This window comes from Ctenopharyngodon idella, chromosome 14 (assembly GCF_019924925.1).
Source record: "Ctenopharyngodon idella isolate HZGC_01 chromosome 14, HZGC01, whole genome shotgun sequence".
In the NCBI taxonomy this organism is placed as follows: Eukaryota; Metazoa; Chordata; class Actinopteri; order Cypriniformes; family Xenocyprididae; genus Ctenopharyngodon; species Ctenopharyngodon idella.
This window is the reverse complement of record NC_067233.1, coordinates 15609291-15628394: the sequence shown is the minus strand read 5'-3', so window position 1 is coordinate 15628394 and position 19104 is coordinate 15609291. Positions and strand designations below refer to the sequence as shown.

General features: G+C 37.2%; 1 protein-coding gene across 4 annotated transcripts in view; it reads left to right on the top strand.

Moving 5' to 3' along the window:
- fstl5 (follistatin-like 5) overlaps positions 1–19104 on the top strand; it is a 158495-nt gene that overhangs the window by 122897 nt on the left and 16494 nt on the right. For all 4 annotated transcript variants that reach the window (XM_051860491.1, XM_051860492.1, XM_051860493.1 and 1 more), the window contains exons 11-13: positions 14151–14177; positions 14301–14419; positions 17167–17316. In XM_051860491.1, the coding sequence (XP_051716451.1) occupies positions 14151–14177; positions 14301–14419; positions 17167–17316 (296 nt within the window). The remainder of the gene's footprint in view (positions 1–14150; positions 14178–14300; positions 14420–17166; positions 17317–19104) is intronic.

Sequence of the window (19104 nt, the reverse complement as noted above, 5' to 3'; positions counted from 1 at the left end):
ATGTAGTTCAGAGTTCTGGGTATTGTACTTTAGCGAGATGTGACCGAGCAATGCACTGTACAGACAGAAGGCCAGAGTTTCTTCACAGGTCATACAACCAGACCCAGTGCTGCCTGTGTTCCCTGCATGCATAATGGATGACATTATTTTCTCAGATTCACTACAGCTCTGCCCACTGATCTGGAGTCAGTTCATCCAGACTCTTTGATCTCTGCTCTGACAGATAAACTCCTCCAGCTGTCCAGATCAACACTCACTGTAGACCATCTCACACAGTTTCTCCTCAAGCAGACTATGATCTCTGTGTGTGAGAATATTCTCATAGGCATCACAAATAATTTGTGTTCTAGAATATATTTTCAATTTGCACACAGAGGCAACATTATTGTTGATATTTAAAGGAACAGTTCATTGGTTTGTGAGTCTCTCTTTTTCATTCAGTTACATGGAATTGTTATTAAATGGTGATTGAAGTTTCCAAAGGCATCGTAAATGTAGTCCAAATGACTTGTGTGCTGTATTCCAAGTGGTTTGAAGTCATGTGATAGTCACATGACTACATAATAATCTGTTTCTCATACACAGCTGTCGTTATTGAGTGAAAATCTACAGCAGTGTAGTCATAATGTCCCAGAGGTGTTCTACTGGATTTAGGTCAGGCGAGTGTGGGGGCCATTCAATGGTATAAATTCCTTCATCCTCCAGGAACTGCCTGCATACTCTCGCCACATGAGGCCAGGCATTGTCGTGCACCAGGAGGAACCCAGGACCCACTGCACCAGCGTAGGGTCTGACAGAAAAAACCCAAGTTAAAAGAATGATTTGTTCCCAATTTAGACAGTTGTTTCTCTCATGAACTCGCATGAATTTGCCAAAGAGATCAAGGGCATCAAAATTTTTAATAAATACAGACTTCTTTGTTTGTTTGTTTTTCCACACAGAGTGATAAACAAGTAATGTGGACCACTTTTATTATAGGTTAAAGGTGCTTTTGCATCTTTAAAAGCTCCAGCCCCTATTCATTATATTATTAATGGCATAGAAAAGAGCATTTGGCTACATTTATAATGTAGTCAAAGAAGAAAGAAGAAAGAAAGTCATACAGGTTTTGATCAACATAAAAGTGAGCAAATGATTTCATTTTGGGTGAACTGTTCTTTTAATAGTTCTGATTCATCTTGTGTTGAAACCAGGCTAAATTGTTGGATTTGATAGTCTGTGCCATTGCTTTCATTGTGAATGAGAGGAACAATCCTGCACTGTCAGCTGGGATTTCCTCTTACATTAGTCCTGGAACGGCAGGTCTGAACTCATAAGCCTGGGATGATACATGGCTCCCTGCTTCCGCAGAGTGCACCAGCCCGGCAAATACATTTCCAAACCATGCTCAAGCACTACATGTAAAATCTTTTTTTATGGATATCAGTAAGCTTTTAACACGCTGCTTCAGCTTTGTGCAATGAATTTGTCCTTGTTGCTGAGTAACATATATTCTATAAATTATATGCCTGAAAATACAGAAAACAGCTTCCATTGGTATCTGGCTACACAAGATGACCATTGATACAGAACAGTAAAAGCTAAGACTCATAGCAAAGTTGTGCATTGGGTTTTGATTGTACAGTAAGGGTTACAGCTTCTGAAAGGTTGTAGGGGGCGTGTGATAAAAGTAATCGTACATCTAAAGGGCAAAACAAGGTGAAGTTGGTGGTCAGCCATTAGTAGTTGAGGTCAGTGTCATTCTACAGGTCAGCCAGGGAAAACACACTGCACTCAGAAGATAGATAATGATCTTGGTCCCATCCCTCTCTCTCCTCAAGATTTAAAGGTCAGACAGTGTCCCTCAGCCCAGCCATGGTGCTCTAGAGATCATGAAATTGGATTTCTGCCAAAAAAATTAAAATCTTCAAGGGCCACTGAGTAAAAGTCTACTATGATGATAGTACACTATCTTCCCATTTTGTTACTAATAGTATTAAAGTTGAAGTGTTCTTTTTTTTTTGTCTTGTCTTGTCTTACTTTCCACAGACTGTGTTCCAGAACATTCTGGCCTGGTGTCACTTTCAAATATTGCTGTTTATTTCATCGGCACAACATGTCCGGCTTAACAAATAGAATTCCAGAAGTTAAAGACCCCCTGTGGTGAAAATCAAGACAAACCATGTGCAAATTCATATGTCAACACCTTTGCAGAGTATTTTCTCCTTAAAACTGCGGTGAAAAAAAGAAAAAAGAAAGAAAACGCTGGTCTGTAACGTCACAAACTACCTTGTAACCAGTCACATCTATGTGCCGGCGGGCTTTAGCATATCATTAACAGCGAACTAGCAGGGGAGTCTCGAGAGAAGCCAGGTTATCACAGTATATTTTTCTGTTGATATGAAAAATCGTGAGATTTAGCAAATATGGCGAGTGTATGATGTACAGTATTTTACAATGTTATGATGAACTATATGCCTTTCTCCACCGACGTTCTGAGTTGTTCAAAGCGTTTGTAAGGATACTGATTGTTAGAAGGCAGCTGTCTGAGTCTGACATGGCGAACGGGAACATGGTTTGTGTGAACATTAGCAGCACATTATTAGCTGTTTGATAACAGTAAAGCAAAAGGCTAATCATATTAATTAACGTTATGTGTCCGATGTTGTAAAGAGCGAAACCATTGTGCACCATTTACCTCAGTAAGTTGAGCGAGTGGATCTCTGAGCTATGTGAGTGAGTGCTAATTTGCATATTCATTGATTAGCATATACTAAATTAGGCAAGGGTGTAGAGTTACATTCAAGCTATTTTAAGGCATGAAGATTTTTTTTCACAGGAAAAATATGTCATTTTGATGATCAAAGATGCGTTTTAAGGTATAAAATTATTGACTACAGGGGGACTTTAAAGATCTTTATACATTTTTGTATATACACTACCATACTAAAGTTTGAGGTTGGTAAGATTTGACTAATGACTAACCAGATACACCTTTAAGCAATTAATCAATGAACTAATGAGAGATTAGGTGTGTTCGACATCGGCTGCAGATGGATGTAACCGATTGGCGAGAGTAGCCGCGTGCAGGCGGGGAGGAGCTGAAAATGGATACGTGAAGTCGGAAACTTTCTGCTTCCCGCAGTGACGCTCGCACTGCATTTGTATACTTTATCACAGCTGAAGTGAAATAAATGCAATATTTGTCTAATACACAGATGTTTCAGAGACATTTTCATTCAAGAATAAAGTTCAACACAAGCATATTTCTGTCATGACAACTCTCAGAGTGTTTGGCATGGTAATGGGTATGACAGTGTTGATATGTTTGGTCTTGGCGGAATAGATCTGGTATGCTGCTGCTGTTTTTATTGCTGCTGCTGCTGCTGCAGAGCAAGTACGGGACTTGCTACTGCCAATACATACATGACGCTGCTGTAAGCAAGTAAGACATGCTGCTGCTGCACAATATAGCGTACATGAATTACCCATAACAGATCTATACAGGTGGAGCTGGGGAAGGTGGGGGGTTTCTGAAAGCACGCTGCACTGCTAAGGCAAATGCTGCTCATGTTTTTGAAGGTTGAGCATGCCTGCTCATTGGCTACTGATACAGCAGTAACCAATCATCTGTGTCCTATAGAGAATGATGTGATTACGAGCAGGTTGAGTTAAGGACCTATTAGCCTGCGCATCTAGGCTTTCATGACAGAACTTTGTATATTATACCAAAGTGGTGGGGTCTAACGTTTTATTTTGATAAATATGACACAATACAACATCGTGCTTACATAAAATGAGCCTTAGCTGTTATAAAAAATACAGATTTTTGAGCATTAGTGGGACTGAAGGTGTAATAAACACGAAACACCCGTGATCGTTGTCATGCGGTGAATCCGGCCAATCGTGAAACAGCTGTGTCGTCATCAGAGCTCTTGTAGCTGCTCTTGAGAAACTGCACTGGCTGACTCAGCTCTCGAATCGCTCTTGCGGTACTTTGATGCCATATGTCACAGTGACGTGGCGTTGGCGCTGTCTCAAGTCTGACTAAATTTCTTACCGGCATCCACTGCTTCAAGTCAGCCACCGATTGGTCTGTGCAGCATTGCATGAAGTCGAACAAGCCTAAAGGCACAGAGGAAACGTTGATCACATGAGGGGCAAGGGAATCACATGACATGACAATGATGAAATTACACTCTTCACCTTTAGGCTTAAAAAAAAACAGTCCCACACCAAAATTCTCCCTTGTAAGTCAGTGCTAAAACCCTTATTCAATTAAGTAGTAAAGCAAATGCTGTCGCAAGTTGTACTGCTAACATCAAATGTTTGAGTATATCTCCTGTCCCAGAAGATATTTTTGCCATGGAAATGTCAGCAGATGTGTGCTGTGGGAGGAGGATTTAAACAGACGAGTGATTTGAGGCTGGGGTGATGCGAAGCACTCAGGTGTGATTGTGCTCATCTTCTATAAGAAGAAACAAGACAATATGCTGTTGCTGTCTTGTCAAGGTGGAAAAAGTACTGGCCATGTATTTAAGGCTGTCGGATGAACACCACCTGCTGCAAACATACAAACAATAGTAGTGCTGGTCTCTCTGTGGTATCACGCAGCTGTGTTCTTGTTGGATTATAGGATTCCATGTTTGCACTGGTGTTATCATGAGAGATGGTGAACGGAAATAAAGGAACAGGTGCAGAGAGAAACAAAACGTCTCTGAGTACCCACAATTCCTCCGCTAAACACAAAACTCTCATATGTTTGCCAAAAGCCAAACAGGATGGTTACTTTGTCTTATTTATCTGTTTTTTTTTTTTTGTTTGTTTTTGGATGAGGAAGTCTAGGCTCTACTGTAGGGAGCTTGTCAGAATTAACACTGTGTAATTTTGTGTTCTGCTCTGTCACACACTTGGCCCTTCAAAACAATGTAGACATATATTTTCCGTTGCATGCTGGGATATGCCAGTGATCATGCTCACCTCTGCCATTCAGCGCTCCACTGGCAGAGTTTTTAGGTTAAGTGCACATAGCTCTGATCTAAAGAAATGTTGAATTGTATTCAGCCATTTCCGTTCTTTCATTTATTCCTTTTAAATTTTTGTAATTAATGATTGTTCAGAAAAGAAAAAAAGAATCAATTTGTTCACTATACCCTCAGCCTTCATTTACACTGCTGGTTTCAATCAATTGTAGTCTGTTTCTCACGCAGAGCACATTAGAAGTCTCACACAGAGTTAATATTTTAGAAAAGTTAGAACATAGCATGTAAGCCACAGTGACTCTGAACAGTGACCACAGTGTCTAAAAGCTTTGGTCTCCATTCATTGGATTTGGAGCGACATGAGGGTGATTATGAGAGAATTTATTACAAATGATGAGAGAAATTGTCATTTTTGAATGAAATATTACTATCCATTAATACAAATATTACTATCCATTAACAAAATATTTACAACATGTGATTAACGTTGGAATCAAATAACAAAATGTACCCTATTTTTTATTTTTTCCCTTATTGGGCACGATTTAGGCTTATTTACACTACCATTCAAAAGTTTGGATTTTTTTAAAAAGGAAATGAATACTTCTGTTTTACTCAGCAAAAAATAATTAAAATTAAAATTAAAATTATATATGCCCAATTTGGACATTTTTACTTAGGGGTGTACTCACTTTTGTGGCCAGCGGTTTAGACATTAATGGCTGTGTGTTGAGTTATTTTAAGGGGACATCAAATTTACACTGTTATACAAGCTGTACACTCGTTACTTTACATTGTAACAAAGTGTCATTTCTTCAGTGTTGTCAAATGAAAAGATATAATAAAATATTTACAAAAATGTAAGGGGTGTACTCACTTCTGTGAGATACTGTATGTATATATATATATATATATATATATAGGGCTTGACATTAACTTTTTTGCTCACCAGCCACTGTGGCTAGTGGTTTTCCAAAGTTACTAGCCACTCAGCATTTTCACTGGCCACAATTTTGCTGTTGGGAAATTACATTTTATGTGATTAAAGTTGACTTTGGCATGCTTAAATTACTTGATTTTGAGTCATTTTACTTGATTTAGAAGATTTAAAACCCTTTCAAACTTTCAAATGCAGATTGACCACCCAAATCAAGACTACATTGTATATCAGGTCGTATGTACAGGTGGGCAAGTGGTGGGCAATATGAGCATAGGCTAATATGAGAAAATTTATGTTATTTTTGTTAGGCTATATAAAAGAACAAAGAGGCAAATTACAAAAACAATAGTAAATTTAAAAAAACTTAAGCCATAACCGACTGTATTCACTTGAGATACTCCACACGATGGACATTTTGACATCTGTGTGCGCGTATATTTGACTATTCAGGCGCAAGGAGAATTGATCGCGCATGTGACAGAGAGAGAGAGAGAGATAGAGAGAGTGCGCGCATGCGAGAGAGCGCTTCTGTTGTGTGTCATTCAGCGCGATTCCACCTATCCCGCCTTCACTAACAGCTTAATCAACAAGTTAATCGATAAAGAATTCTAATTGAATTGTAATTTTGTGATACGACGATCTTCAACGATCATTTGGCTGTAAGCTGAAATTTAATTCATCCCGCCAAAGTGGCTAGTGGGAATGGATGTCTTACCCGCCACAGCTGAAATCTACCCGCATTTGGCGGGTTGGCAGGTGTTAATGTCAAGCCCTGTATATGTATATATATATATATATATATACACACACACACAGAGAGAGAGAGAGAAATGTTTGTTGAGCACCAAATCAGCATATTAAAATTATTTCTGAAGGATCATGTGACACTGAAGACTGAAGTAATGATGCTGAAAATTCAGTTTTGCTATTACAGGAATAAATTACATTTTAAAATATATTCAAAAAGATAAGTTATTTTAAACTGTAATAATATTTCACAATATAACTGTTTTTACTATATTTTTTGTTAAATAAATGTATAAATGCAAATAAATAGCGAGCATAAGAGACTCTTTTAAAAACATTAGAAATACTTTCTGACCCCAGTCTGTTTCATGCTGACATCAGCTAAAATTTGAGTGCATTTTCTTGCCTGTCTTTTTCTTATTAATTTAATGTAAATAAAGGCCTAAAGGTCTAAAGCCCTGTTTTCCTGGACAGTTTAACCTTACACTCCGTATCCCCTCTGTAAAGCAGAAATTAGTGGCTATATTTTCTTTTCCCTTCTTTCATCAAATGTATTTTCCTGAGTCTATTTCAGCATCAGCCACTCTCTGAGGTGCTGCTCTATACCTGAGGGCATTAACCTCAATATCCAAAAGACTGTAGGAGTTTGTATTAAAGTTTAAAGAAAGCAATACCAGCACAATAAGGTAGTGCACTCATCTGTAAGGTAGCTGACCTTCCAAACCTACTGAATACACAGTATTTTTCCATATACTGTACACACTACACACTATATACAAAGTAGGAAAGGTTACTTCATCAACTATCATATTCACTTATTGAGTCTTCATAATTGTCATAATTAAATCATGTTAGCTTTTTTAATTATGCAGGACCACCAGGGGTATTTGCGTAACGTTGCATTACCGCGACAGACACAGAGTTGCATTCTCAACTCATGAATACTTTGATAGGTCCATGAATGATTCAGAGAGGCAAAGCAGAAACGCAGACCCCAGGCATTTGTCTTGATTAGTTTTCCATGGTGTTGGAGACCTAATTAGAGTCCAACACTGGCCTTCACCTGTTATGCCATCACAGTCGACTCATACCACTGAGTTATCTCCCACTGGCAGCTTGAAATGTGACTCTGCTGTCGGGAGCATAGTGTTTTGGTCAAAGTGCATTTGAGGTAAGGTTTGTGGTTTCTCCCAGCAGCCCTGTTCCACTAACCTGAACCATTTGGATGGATGGATGAGCCAAATTATGCAATATAATGTATGAGCTGGGCTTTTGTATGGGCTATTTCTACAAAGAGGCAAAGGAGACAAAAATACGACATCAAATAGTGAATAAACTACTGATTTGTCTATGTGACAATGTGCAACAGCGACACCAGTGGATAACAGGAGGCAGTGTCTCTTTTGAGCATTGCTTCCCTTGTTCACTGGCCCTGTCAGTCCAGAAATGTTCAGTGCAAAATACTGGTTATGCATTTCTAGTCTACTCTAGACATTCTACTATCTATAAGTAACTTTGCAACTACCTCTCATTAATTTGCAACTATATGTCAACTAACTCTCATTGTAGTATTAGTAGACTGTTAGGTTAGGTTAGTAGAATAAGTTGACATGTACTTGCAAAGTTAATTTTAGTCAGTAGAATATCTGTTGGGAGACCATCAAAATAAAGTGTTAGCAGACATTCTACTAATACTCTAATGAGAGTTAGTTGACATGTAGTTGCAAAGTTACTTATAGTTAGTAGAATGTCTAATGTGGACTGTCGAAACAAAGTGTTTCCAAAATATTTTAGCAGCCTTTTTATTTTATTTTATTTTATTTTATTTTATTTTTTATTTTGAATTTGTGTGTGGTATTTTTGAGACCTTCCTGGCAGGTACAAGGTGCACAGTACAAGCGCAGCGTTGAGCTTCTTGAATCTGTTCAGTAAGGAGCATTTTGATTAGATTAAAAGCTCACAGCGATTGGCTAAACAGAACATCCTCCAAAAAAAGATATTTAGGAATCTTAACCTGCCAGGAAGGTCTCAAAAATACCGCACACAAATTCAAAGGAGTCCACGCACGTGTGACGATTTGCAAATGCAGATTCAACAATCCATAAATACATGTAACATCATTCATAAATGTGTGATGGAAATTAATTCAAAAACTTGATATATACATATTTGTGTAAACATTTTACATTTTTTTAGGTAAGATGCATTTGTGTGAGCATCTGGGGAAATATTTATGCTTTTACTTGTGTATTTATGAATTGTGTTTTGAATTTATGAATCGGATGTTGTAAATGTGAATTGTGTGTGAATTTATGAATTTTATATTGTAAATGTATTATTTTTGAGGCTGATCTAGCTCGATATAAAATGTAAGATAAATGGTGTTCCTTTACATGGAAACATCAAAAATATGAATTTAATTTGAACCCAGACCAAGAGTGACTCCACTGAAAGAACCTCTTGTTTCCAAGGTTCTTTATTCTCCCTGCTCGGTCACATTGTGTCAGTACACTGTGTTATTGGAAAAGACTGGGCTTATTTCTTCCAAACCACTCCCTTCTGCTTTTATACGGTGGTGGAGCTCCGTGTTTCACGAGTCTTTTTACATCCCTCATCAATTGCTGATGCAATGGCAATATTTTTCACAAAAGTCTTTTAGATTGCGCCGATACTTTAACTCATTGAAAAAGAACTTGACTAAGGACTTTTTGAAGATTAACTCTAGCTCCATCACTATTCTTGAGACTGTTACTCTGCTCCCCTGTCTTCTTGATGAAGTGAGAGTGGAGAATGAGAATTGCTTGGCGTAGGGATTGTAGCACAGGTGAATTGTGGGAGATTGATTTGCAGACTGAGAGATTGAATCATTGCTGAGGAACAGTTGGAGGTCACATCTTCACTACAAACTGCACTGGTGAACAATCAGAATGTAATAAGGAGAAGAATGTGGCCGTTAATGGCATAATATGCTGTTCTTTCAAGCTAATGAGTCATATTTATCAATAGATCCTTGGTGACAAATATCGTGCAAAGATTAATAATGGCATATATGTCCTTTGTGGGTAATGGCCATCATTGTTATTTTTAGCACAAATGCTGGGGCCATCAGGAATCATTTCTTTCAAATGGAGGTGTTTTATTGTAGTTATTAGCCAATTTATTCTGATTTAAAATGCTTTTGGAATTATTCAAGAGTTAATTGTGTGTTATATTTTTTGGTTATGCTCCAATGACACTTTGCTAAGCTCCTTGATTGCCATAAGACCCATTTTAAAGGTATTTCATCATTGTTATTAAGGCATTGATCTCAATCAAAAGTTTAAGTGTTTTAAAATAAAGCAATAAGGCCAAAGAAGCCATGGTTTACAGATAATTTATAACAGTTAAGGGGCGTTGTTCTAAAAACCCCTTAGCTGTTATAAATTCACTTTATAAAACGGTTAGTTCTTGTCCTTGATTCTGATTGGTCAATAGTTGTGTTTTATTCACAATAAAACACGGCTATAACCGCTTCACCCAACGGTTCTGTGTATCACTACACAACACCCTTAGCAACCACTCTTAGCAACGTAAACTGTATGTTCTCAATTTATATTGTTTATTGACACTTACTGTATTATGTAGAAGAGTATTGTAAGAAAGTATTACCTGCATTCAGATTTAGCATTTTCTTTCAGGTCAGTCCTATAATCGTAATAAAAAATATGTTTAAATGTCCGCTGCAATATCTTGTCCTTTTAACAGTTAAAGGTTTTTCCTATGACAGTCAAAGCATTTGTCAGTTGCGTCTTGTTCTGTGTTTACAACAATTCAGTCTCTTCAATAGGGCTGGGTATTGACACAATTTTCACGATTCGATTCGATTTCTATTCACATGCTTGCGATTCGATTCGATTACGATTTCGATTCGATATCGATTAATTTGTATGTAGTATATCAGATACAGTACATGACAAATTTTCTAGAGGAAAAGAATCTCTCAACTAATGCTGTAAACTACACATGGGAGTCAGTTGGTACTACATTACTATAATATTAAAGGATAAAATTAACTTATTTATATACAAACACTTAAATTATACTCACTGATGCTTTTTTATAATAAATAAAGATTAGAATTACATAATCATATTTCTACTCCAATTGTTTTTTTGGAATATAAACATTTAAATTGTGGCTGTCATAAAAACATGCACTAAATATTGAAGAACATTAAAAATTATAATGAATATGTAATGGTGCATAGCTATATTTATCAGAATGCTGCTCTCTAGAGTTCATTTTTCTAGCTGACTGAGTGTATGGTCACTGAATATGTTTTTCTGAGGTAAATGTGACGTTACGTGACATTGTTTACAAGCTTTCCGAGGTTGAAACACTGATTGAGCTATTACACGAGACATGATACGAATTTCGGTAAGTTGTACTGTATATTTTAACATACCTTCAGATGTTTAGTCATGTTTATTTCGCGCTGTAACTGGTATTAAAGCGGAGGAGAGGATGTTCACATGCGCTCCGTGCTGCCGCTTCTCTTACACTGAGGCGCTGAAGCGATCTGTTACGTCACATTATACAGCACCAAAAAGGTATTTCTTTTTTTAATCTCATAATAAGATGGACGTCATTTGAAATCTGAGACTTTGCTGCATATCAAAAGTAACAAAGCACAAAGATTATTGGGATTTACTGGATGGGAGGCACGCAACATGTTCTGTTCATTAATCAACTGAAAACAGACTAGACTAATCGATTCTTGGGATTTAAGAATCGATATCGTATCGTAAAAAATGAGAATTGATTAAAACCGAGAAATTGATATTTTCTACTCAGCCCTACTTTTCAATATAAAAGTCTTCGCTACTGACTGACACACTCATAAAGACAGTCTTTGCTGCCATCTAATGGCGTAATAATGTAACTTTTGTTGCTGTTCATGGTCAGGGACTATTTTTTCCGGTGGAAGGAAGGCTTTTAGTGATTTTACTTCATTAAAGTTGCATTGATACATATTTTTTGGCTTTAATATTTGTATTGTGTGGTAACCGTTTTATAAAAGCAACAAGGTACTCGAGGCTAGTGCTGTATCATGAATAAGTCACTGCTGAAGTGGTTGCACTCTGCTTCACGTCGTGCCTAACTTAGTCCTTGACTTATTCACGATAAAGCACAGCCTCTCGTACCTTATTGCTTACGTAAACCATGGCTTCACAGGGCTTATTGCTTTAATAAACCGGTTACCACACAATACAAATATTAAAGCCAAAAAATATGTATCAATGCAACTTTCATGAAGTAAAATCATTAAGAGCCTTCCTTCCACTGGAAAAAAATAGTCTCTGACCGTGAACAGCAACAGACGGCAAAGATTGTCTTTATGAGCGAGTCACTCAGTCGAAAAGACTTTTATATTGAAACTTGTGAACACGGAACAAGACGCAAATGACAAATGCTTTGACTAGCCCTGTCAGTGTCAGCAGCGCACGGGAAAACCCATTAAATGTTAAGGGAATAGATTTAAAAAAAGAGAGAAAAAAGTTAACATTGCCCTAAGCATGCAATGAGGAGACATCAGTGGTCTAGCTTTAATTACATCCTTATTGTAACAAATGCTATGTTAAACAATTACAAGAACTACTTTTTCATAAGGCCAAGTACAAGTTAGAATCATGGATCTTCTTGAATTATTGATTAAACATTAGTTTTCCTCATGTGTAAAATGTGTTCTGCTAATATGACAGATATACCCATTAGGAAAAACCTGGCTGTATTTCAAGAATAAACATGTTCAGTAGGCTATAAGAACATTTTAAGTAAAGATAGTTTGACTTCCCATGGCACTTTGTAAACAAGTAATGGTTAACTATAGGCTGTTACTTTATTGCAGTTGTGTTATCAACCAACTTTGCATGTGTGGACCATTTTGCAAAAATAAAGCAACAAACAAATAAATAAACCTCATGAGGGAGCAAACTCCTCGCAACCGAGGGAAACAACCCGTCCCCCATCCCAAACAGAAGTGAACAAAATAGAGTAAATCACCTTTGAAAGTAACTTGATACTTCAAATAAAGATTGCATCAGAATCAGCAGTTGAAATTATTTCAGCAAATATTAGAATAGAACTGCATGTTCAGGTAGCAATGTTTTAAAAAACTATGTCTACGGTAACATCCTCAAAACAAAGTTTTTATAAAATGATAAACATCACAACCATTTTAACCATTGTTTAAGAAAAGGGATAAGTGAATATTATTATATTTTCTAGATACATTATCCAAATTATTTTGCTTTTTAGAACGCACATCAGCTTCCTTTTCCGTTAAAACTGGATTCCCCTTTAAATGTGTTTAATGGTTGATTTTCAAAGTATAGTAAACTAAGAGGTAACCATCCAAAACATTCAGTTTTCTTTAACCTGAGGACAAATGTATTTAAAATGTTTGTGACCTGTTCAATTCAGTATGCACCACATATGCAACTTCCTAGAAAATTTGGCAAAAAATCAAACAGGTAATTTTCTCCAAGCAGAGATTCTGTTGAATGAACATATTTGTGCCACACACAGTTGATAAATGTTGTTCATTGACCTTTCATGTGTCTGCTTGATAATTAAGAAAATATTGTTTGGAGGAAACATGAAATAGGCCTGTTTAATGCTAGCATATTATATAATTATATAATATTTTATATTTAAATACATCTGAAAAGTCATTGAAAGTGAAAAAAAAAAAAAATAAAAAATCTTCCCATATAGAGTCCCCCCAGTGAATCTCAGCCATTTCCAGCCCTGGTTACATCTGAATGCAGGTAATACTCTTGATCACTCGATATCTTCTACATAATGCAGTAAGCTTCAATGAACAAAATCAATTGAGAAAAAACATATGTTTACGTTGCTAAGAGTGGTTGCTATGACAGACGCAGCAACATACATACCCAGTGGCGCATCAATACTTATGTAATGCGGTCAGCTGTATGTTTTCGGGAATTTTACAAGGGCTTTGAATGCGGCTCAACCAATCAGAATCAAGGGCTGGAACCATCCATTTTATAAGGTAATACTAGTCACAGCACCAGCGGTTATGGGTAAATAACCATGCTTAATGCAAAGATAAGCTCTGACTTACACCCTAATGCACATTGTTTCCTCCGTGTGAACACTGTGGTCGGTGGCTATGCGTGTGTGTATAAATCCCCACAGGCCGACCTCAATGTATAATGCCGACACAGTATTGATTACACATGAGCGAGTCAAATCAATAAGCTCCTCAGGTTGCAGAGTATAATTACTTGGCCAAATCAAATACAACTCTCCATAGCTTTAAACCACGTTGGAAAAACCAACCAGGAACTACAAATGTTGTTGCAATAATCTGTGGGAGGTTTATATAGCCGGAAGTGTGAGTTCATCTTGTATCTGTATATCAGATTTTAAAACTTTCAGATGAGTAAAGTGCAGCAAACATCGCTGACGTGAGTTTTCTTTGTGTTCTCTTACAGTGGCAAACATCCTGTGGAGAGAGGAAGGTAAGCATGGTGTTTCAATACAATATTAATGTCTAGTGTAGGACTGGACTGTGTTAATGCTGAGGTTAACCTTGTTTTAGGTGGATCTGAGCCCTGAACAATCTCATTTATGTCCCACTACAGGTCTGGGGATTGGAAACATGTTCTATGTGTTTTATGAGGACGGTATTAAAGTCATCCAGCCAGTGGCCTGTGAGATTCAGAGACACATCAAACCCAGCGAGAAGCTTCTTGGCCTGCAGGTGAGCTGTCGTATAAAAGAAATGTTAAAGTACTTGTAAATGTACAACATAAAGCCTCTGTTTTTCCTCCTGCTTGCTCTAACCCCAAGCAAAGTGTAAAGTTTATGAGTGCTATTTATTTATGAGCGTTTTTGTACATTTATTTTACAGCAAAAATGGTGGATTGTTGATGTTTGCATGAATGTTTTTTGTTTGCTACCGGAGTTATGCTACTTCGGCTCATTTCCTACATACAGCAATGATGGTGCAGTATCCATTCATCCATCCATCCTTTCTTTCTTTCTTTCTTTCTTACTCTCTTTCTTTCCATCATCCACCATCCTTTCTATCTTTCTATCCTTCTTTCTTTCTTTCTTTCTTTCCATCCATCCATCCTTCCTTTCTTTCTTTCTTTCTTTTCATCTATCATCCATCCATCCTTCTTTCTTTCTTTCTTTCTTTCTTTCTTTCTTTCTTTCTTTCTTTCTTTCTTTCTTTCTTTCTTTCTTTCCATCATCCACCCATCCTTTCTATCTTTCTATCTTTCTTTCTTTCCATCTATCCATCATCCTTTCTTTCTTTCTTTCTTTCTTTCTTTCTTTCTTTCTTTCTTTCTTTCTTTTATTCATCCACCCATCCTTTCTTTCTTTCTTTCTTTCTTTCTTTCTTTCTTTCTTTCTTTCTTTCCATCCACCCATTCTTTCTTTCTTTTTACATCCATCATCCATCCATCCACCCTTTCTTTCTTTCTTTCTTTCTTTCTTTCATTCCATTCACCCATCCATGCATTTATCCACATCCATCATCCATCCATCCATCCATCCATCCATCCTTTCTTTCTTTCTTTCATTCTTTCATCCATCCACCCTTTCTTTCTTTCTTTCCATCCATCCATCCAACCTTCCTTCCTTTCTTTCTTTCTTTCTTTCTTTCTTTCTTTCTTACATCTATCCACCCATCCTTTCTTTCTTTCTTTCTTTCTTTCTTTCATTCCATTCACCCATCCATCCATTTATCCACATCCATCATCCATCCATCCATCCATCCATCCATCTATGCATCCATCCATCGTTCTTTCCTGTTTCTTTTCATTAATTCTTCTGCAGCTTCTTGGTTGCATGTCGGTATAAACAGCAGCACAGAACTTCCTTTTCTGACATGACCAGTACTTTAACCCCATGGAGTTTGATTCTCAGCACAGACATCAGTTTAGCTCCTCCCTCTGTCACTTAACATCACTTACATCCCTACACTTTACATATTATTTCTCAGCTCTTTCTGATAGGCAGCTGCTAGATTTACACAAGCTATTAAATGATTGCCTTCCTCTGTTCTGCTGTTACATCGGAGCTGGGTGTGCTGATGAGACAGCTGTGTTTGTTTGGAGCTCTGGGCGGTGAGAGTTTGAGTTTCCAGCCTCCAGAGAGGCAGCAGGCCTCTATTAGGACATCAGTCAAATGCCAGGCCATAACGGCAAGCCCCAGTGCAAACTCTGTCTGGGGAAGAACATTTAGAGAGCATTACGATATGTTTTTCCTATGTTCTGCTTATGGGAAATCAGTGTCACATGTGCTTCCCTCCTTTTTAAATATTCGCTTAAATATAAGCTGACACTATTTTCTACTTGATAAACACTACTTTTTGAGAACTTCAATAGCAAATGTGCAACATTGTTGGTTAATTGTTGAAATGACACCACAACTGAAGGACAAAAATATAATATAAATAATTTTCACAAAAGAAATATTAAAATGATTATTGACAATTATTGATTGAAAATGTTTCTTGGGCACTAAATCAGTGTATTAGAATGATTTCTGAAACATTACTGAAGACTGGAGTAATGACTGCTGAAAATTCAGCTTTTAAAATATATTCACATAGAAAACTGTTATTTTAAACATTGTTTCAGATTGAGAGAGAATGTGTGGATCTATCTGCAGCAGTCTTTATTAAATAAACAAAACAAAAACACTCAGGAGCACAGGAGAAACACTGGAGCAATGCAAACCAGTCTATACATAAGCAATAACAATAACCCCCAACTAAATGGGGTATAAATATGCAGGACAAAACGAGGAACTAAACTAGCAACAGGTGAGCATAATTAGTAACTATGAAAACAAACTAGGACATAAGAAACCAAGGCAAAAAAAGCAACATTCTTTGTGATCTCATGAGTTCACTCAGCATTAAAATGTAACCTTAAAAGCCAGTGGCTCTTGCACCAATTAAAACTATATTTGAGCCTTGCAAGAGTGTCGCTAGACCAGACGCATCCAGTCACATCAGTCTGAGTCTCCGTCTTGATTGTCGTCGACAGCCCTTGAGTAGCCCAGTCAACAGCATCACCACAAGAGACGCCCACTTCTGCACAACCTCTGTGGCCATCAATCAAGCCAGCTCTCACCTCTTTAACCACAGCACATTCAGCCTCAGGCCTGACAGCCAATCACATTTTGACCGTGCTTGCCTTCATGATGACACTTCTGCCCACTATCAGTCTCTTCCTCTGAGGCAGACGCTACAGTGTCTTATTCTGTTTTCTTTTATAGTTCTATAGTTTAATTTGTTCTTAAGAACTACAGCAATATATGGCTTCATTGAAATGTTTAATAGCATTGTTGAATAGGCCTGCAATGTTATATAGAAAAGAGACCTTCAACTCAGAAATGTTCTTATGAGACATTTTTGAGATGCATCCACTCTTATAATTCATAATATTGGTCAGTTTTGATCAGTTTTGACCCTTTTTTTTATTCCTGAAGGAGGAGGTCTGTCCCCAAGTGGAAGGAGAGAAGAATCAGAAATGTATGTGGACATCAGCCGTCAATGTGAAGGACAAGTTCATTTATGCCACACAGCCTCTGCTGAACAGGCTGCTCATTGTAGACATCCAATCCCAGAAGGCCATTCAGGTAAGCCATTGAATCAGTAACCAAAACATTATTCTTGTGAACATACTATAGACATATGATCAAAATTGAAAAAAATGTTACATTTTAATGTTTGTAATGTGCCATGTGCAGTGTTGGGGAATGTTACCTTTAAAAGTAATGCATTACAATATTGCGTTACTCCCTAAAAAAGTAACTAATTGCGTTACTTAGTTACTTTTTATGGAAAGTAATGCATTACTTTACTTTTGCGTTACTTTTTCTCATCTGGGCTGGGCTGTTTGTTTGTTTGTTTGTTTGTATGTATGTAACAACAAAAAAGTTCTATTTTTGGCAAATGTAAAGGCACTTTCACACCAAAAATGAAATGAATAAGCCTCAGGCTGAAGGAAATGCAAATTCAAGCCTGTACAGTAGAGGGCGCAGCTCAAACAAACCTTTCAACTGTGCTGCCAAGAATAAGACACAAGAGAAGTAGTAAATGAGTAAATGTATGCTCACATTTAGTTTAGAACTAGTCTAGGATAACCATCCTAGTAACCCAGTTTACACAGCGCACACAACCCCTCCGCACTTACTTCCGATTTCTCTCAACATGTGGACAGGAGAGCTGTCAGTCAATAAGTGGGAAAACAAAGTAACTTGCATTACTTAATTGAAAAATTAACTCAGATATTTTGTTGTAAATTTAAAAGTAATGTGTTACTTTACTAGTTACTTAAAAAAAAGTAATCTGATTACGTAACTAACATTACTTGTAATGCGTTACCTCCAACACTGGCCATGTGTACTGCATAATTCATAATCCTCAAATCCACAATTCTTAATGACACTTCTACAGTTCTAGTTGGCATATTTTAGAGTTGGCATGAAATGGAAGTTGCGATAGTTTTTTCTTCCATATTGCGACGTATATTCGAGTGAAGTGGCTTCTCGAACAAGAAAAAAATGTAGGGTGGGACTTGATTTTGTCCATCAGGAATTGATTGGATGGTGGATTTGCTGCTGTGATCTCATGTAGACATGTCATCAACATATAAAAATTAGATTAAAAAACTTATGAAAATGAAAATATGTAAAAAGTAGATTAAAGTGATCTATGATCTAGACATGAGTTACAGGGAACGGCTGATGTGCTTGGAAGAAAAGTGGTTTTGTTTCAGAGTGAATGCCCGGATAAGTGCCAGCAAGACCTTCTCTCCATGCCAAGCCTCACTTGGGTATCCCATGCCTCATGATGCACTGGCACTCATTATTCAGTCACCTGGGAGTCGGGATTTCATTACCTCATGCAGATTAGCATGTGCTAAATAGCCAACTGATCTTTTAAAAACCGAGAAACAGAGAAGAATCCAGTATTTTTTCTACAAATTACGTTTAAGCCAGAGCATTCACTATTTATCAACCAAAACTTTTTATGTTGATTTTTTTGTAACTGCTAAGGATGGCATAGAGAATTTGTTTATCTGTGCTGAAGAGTTTCTATTATTCAATCTAATCCTCGGAAGAAGGGGAGGGATGTGCTGGGATAAAAATTCAATGTGCACATCTGCTCCCACAGATTATTGCACACATGGAGATTGACGCTGAAGACAACAATCAGCCTCCTTCATCATAGCTAAACATGAACACTGGTTCACTATTCATTTCTTTTAATACCGTGTGTAGTCGAAACAAGCTGTGCAAATGCTTACATTGTGGAGGACTTAACAGTGAATGCTGCATCAGATGAATACAAAACACTTATCTGAAGTTGGAGACATTCTGAAGAAGAAAAAAAACATCCGCCCCACTGAAAGTGAAAAAGAG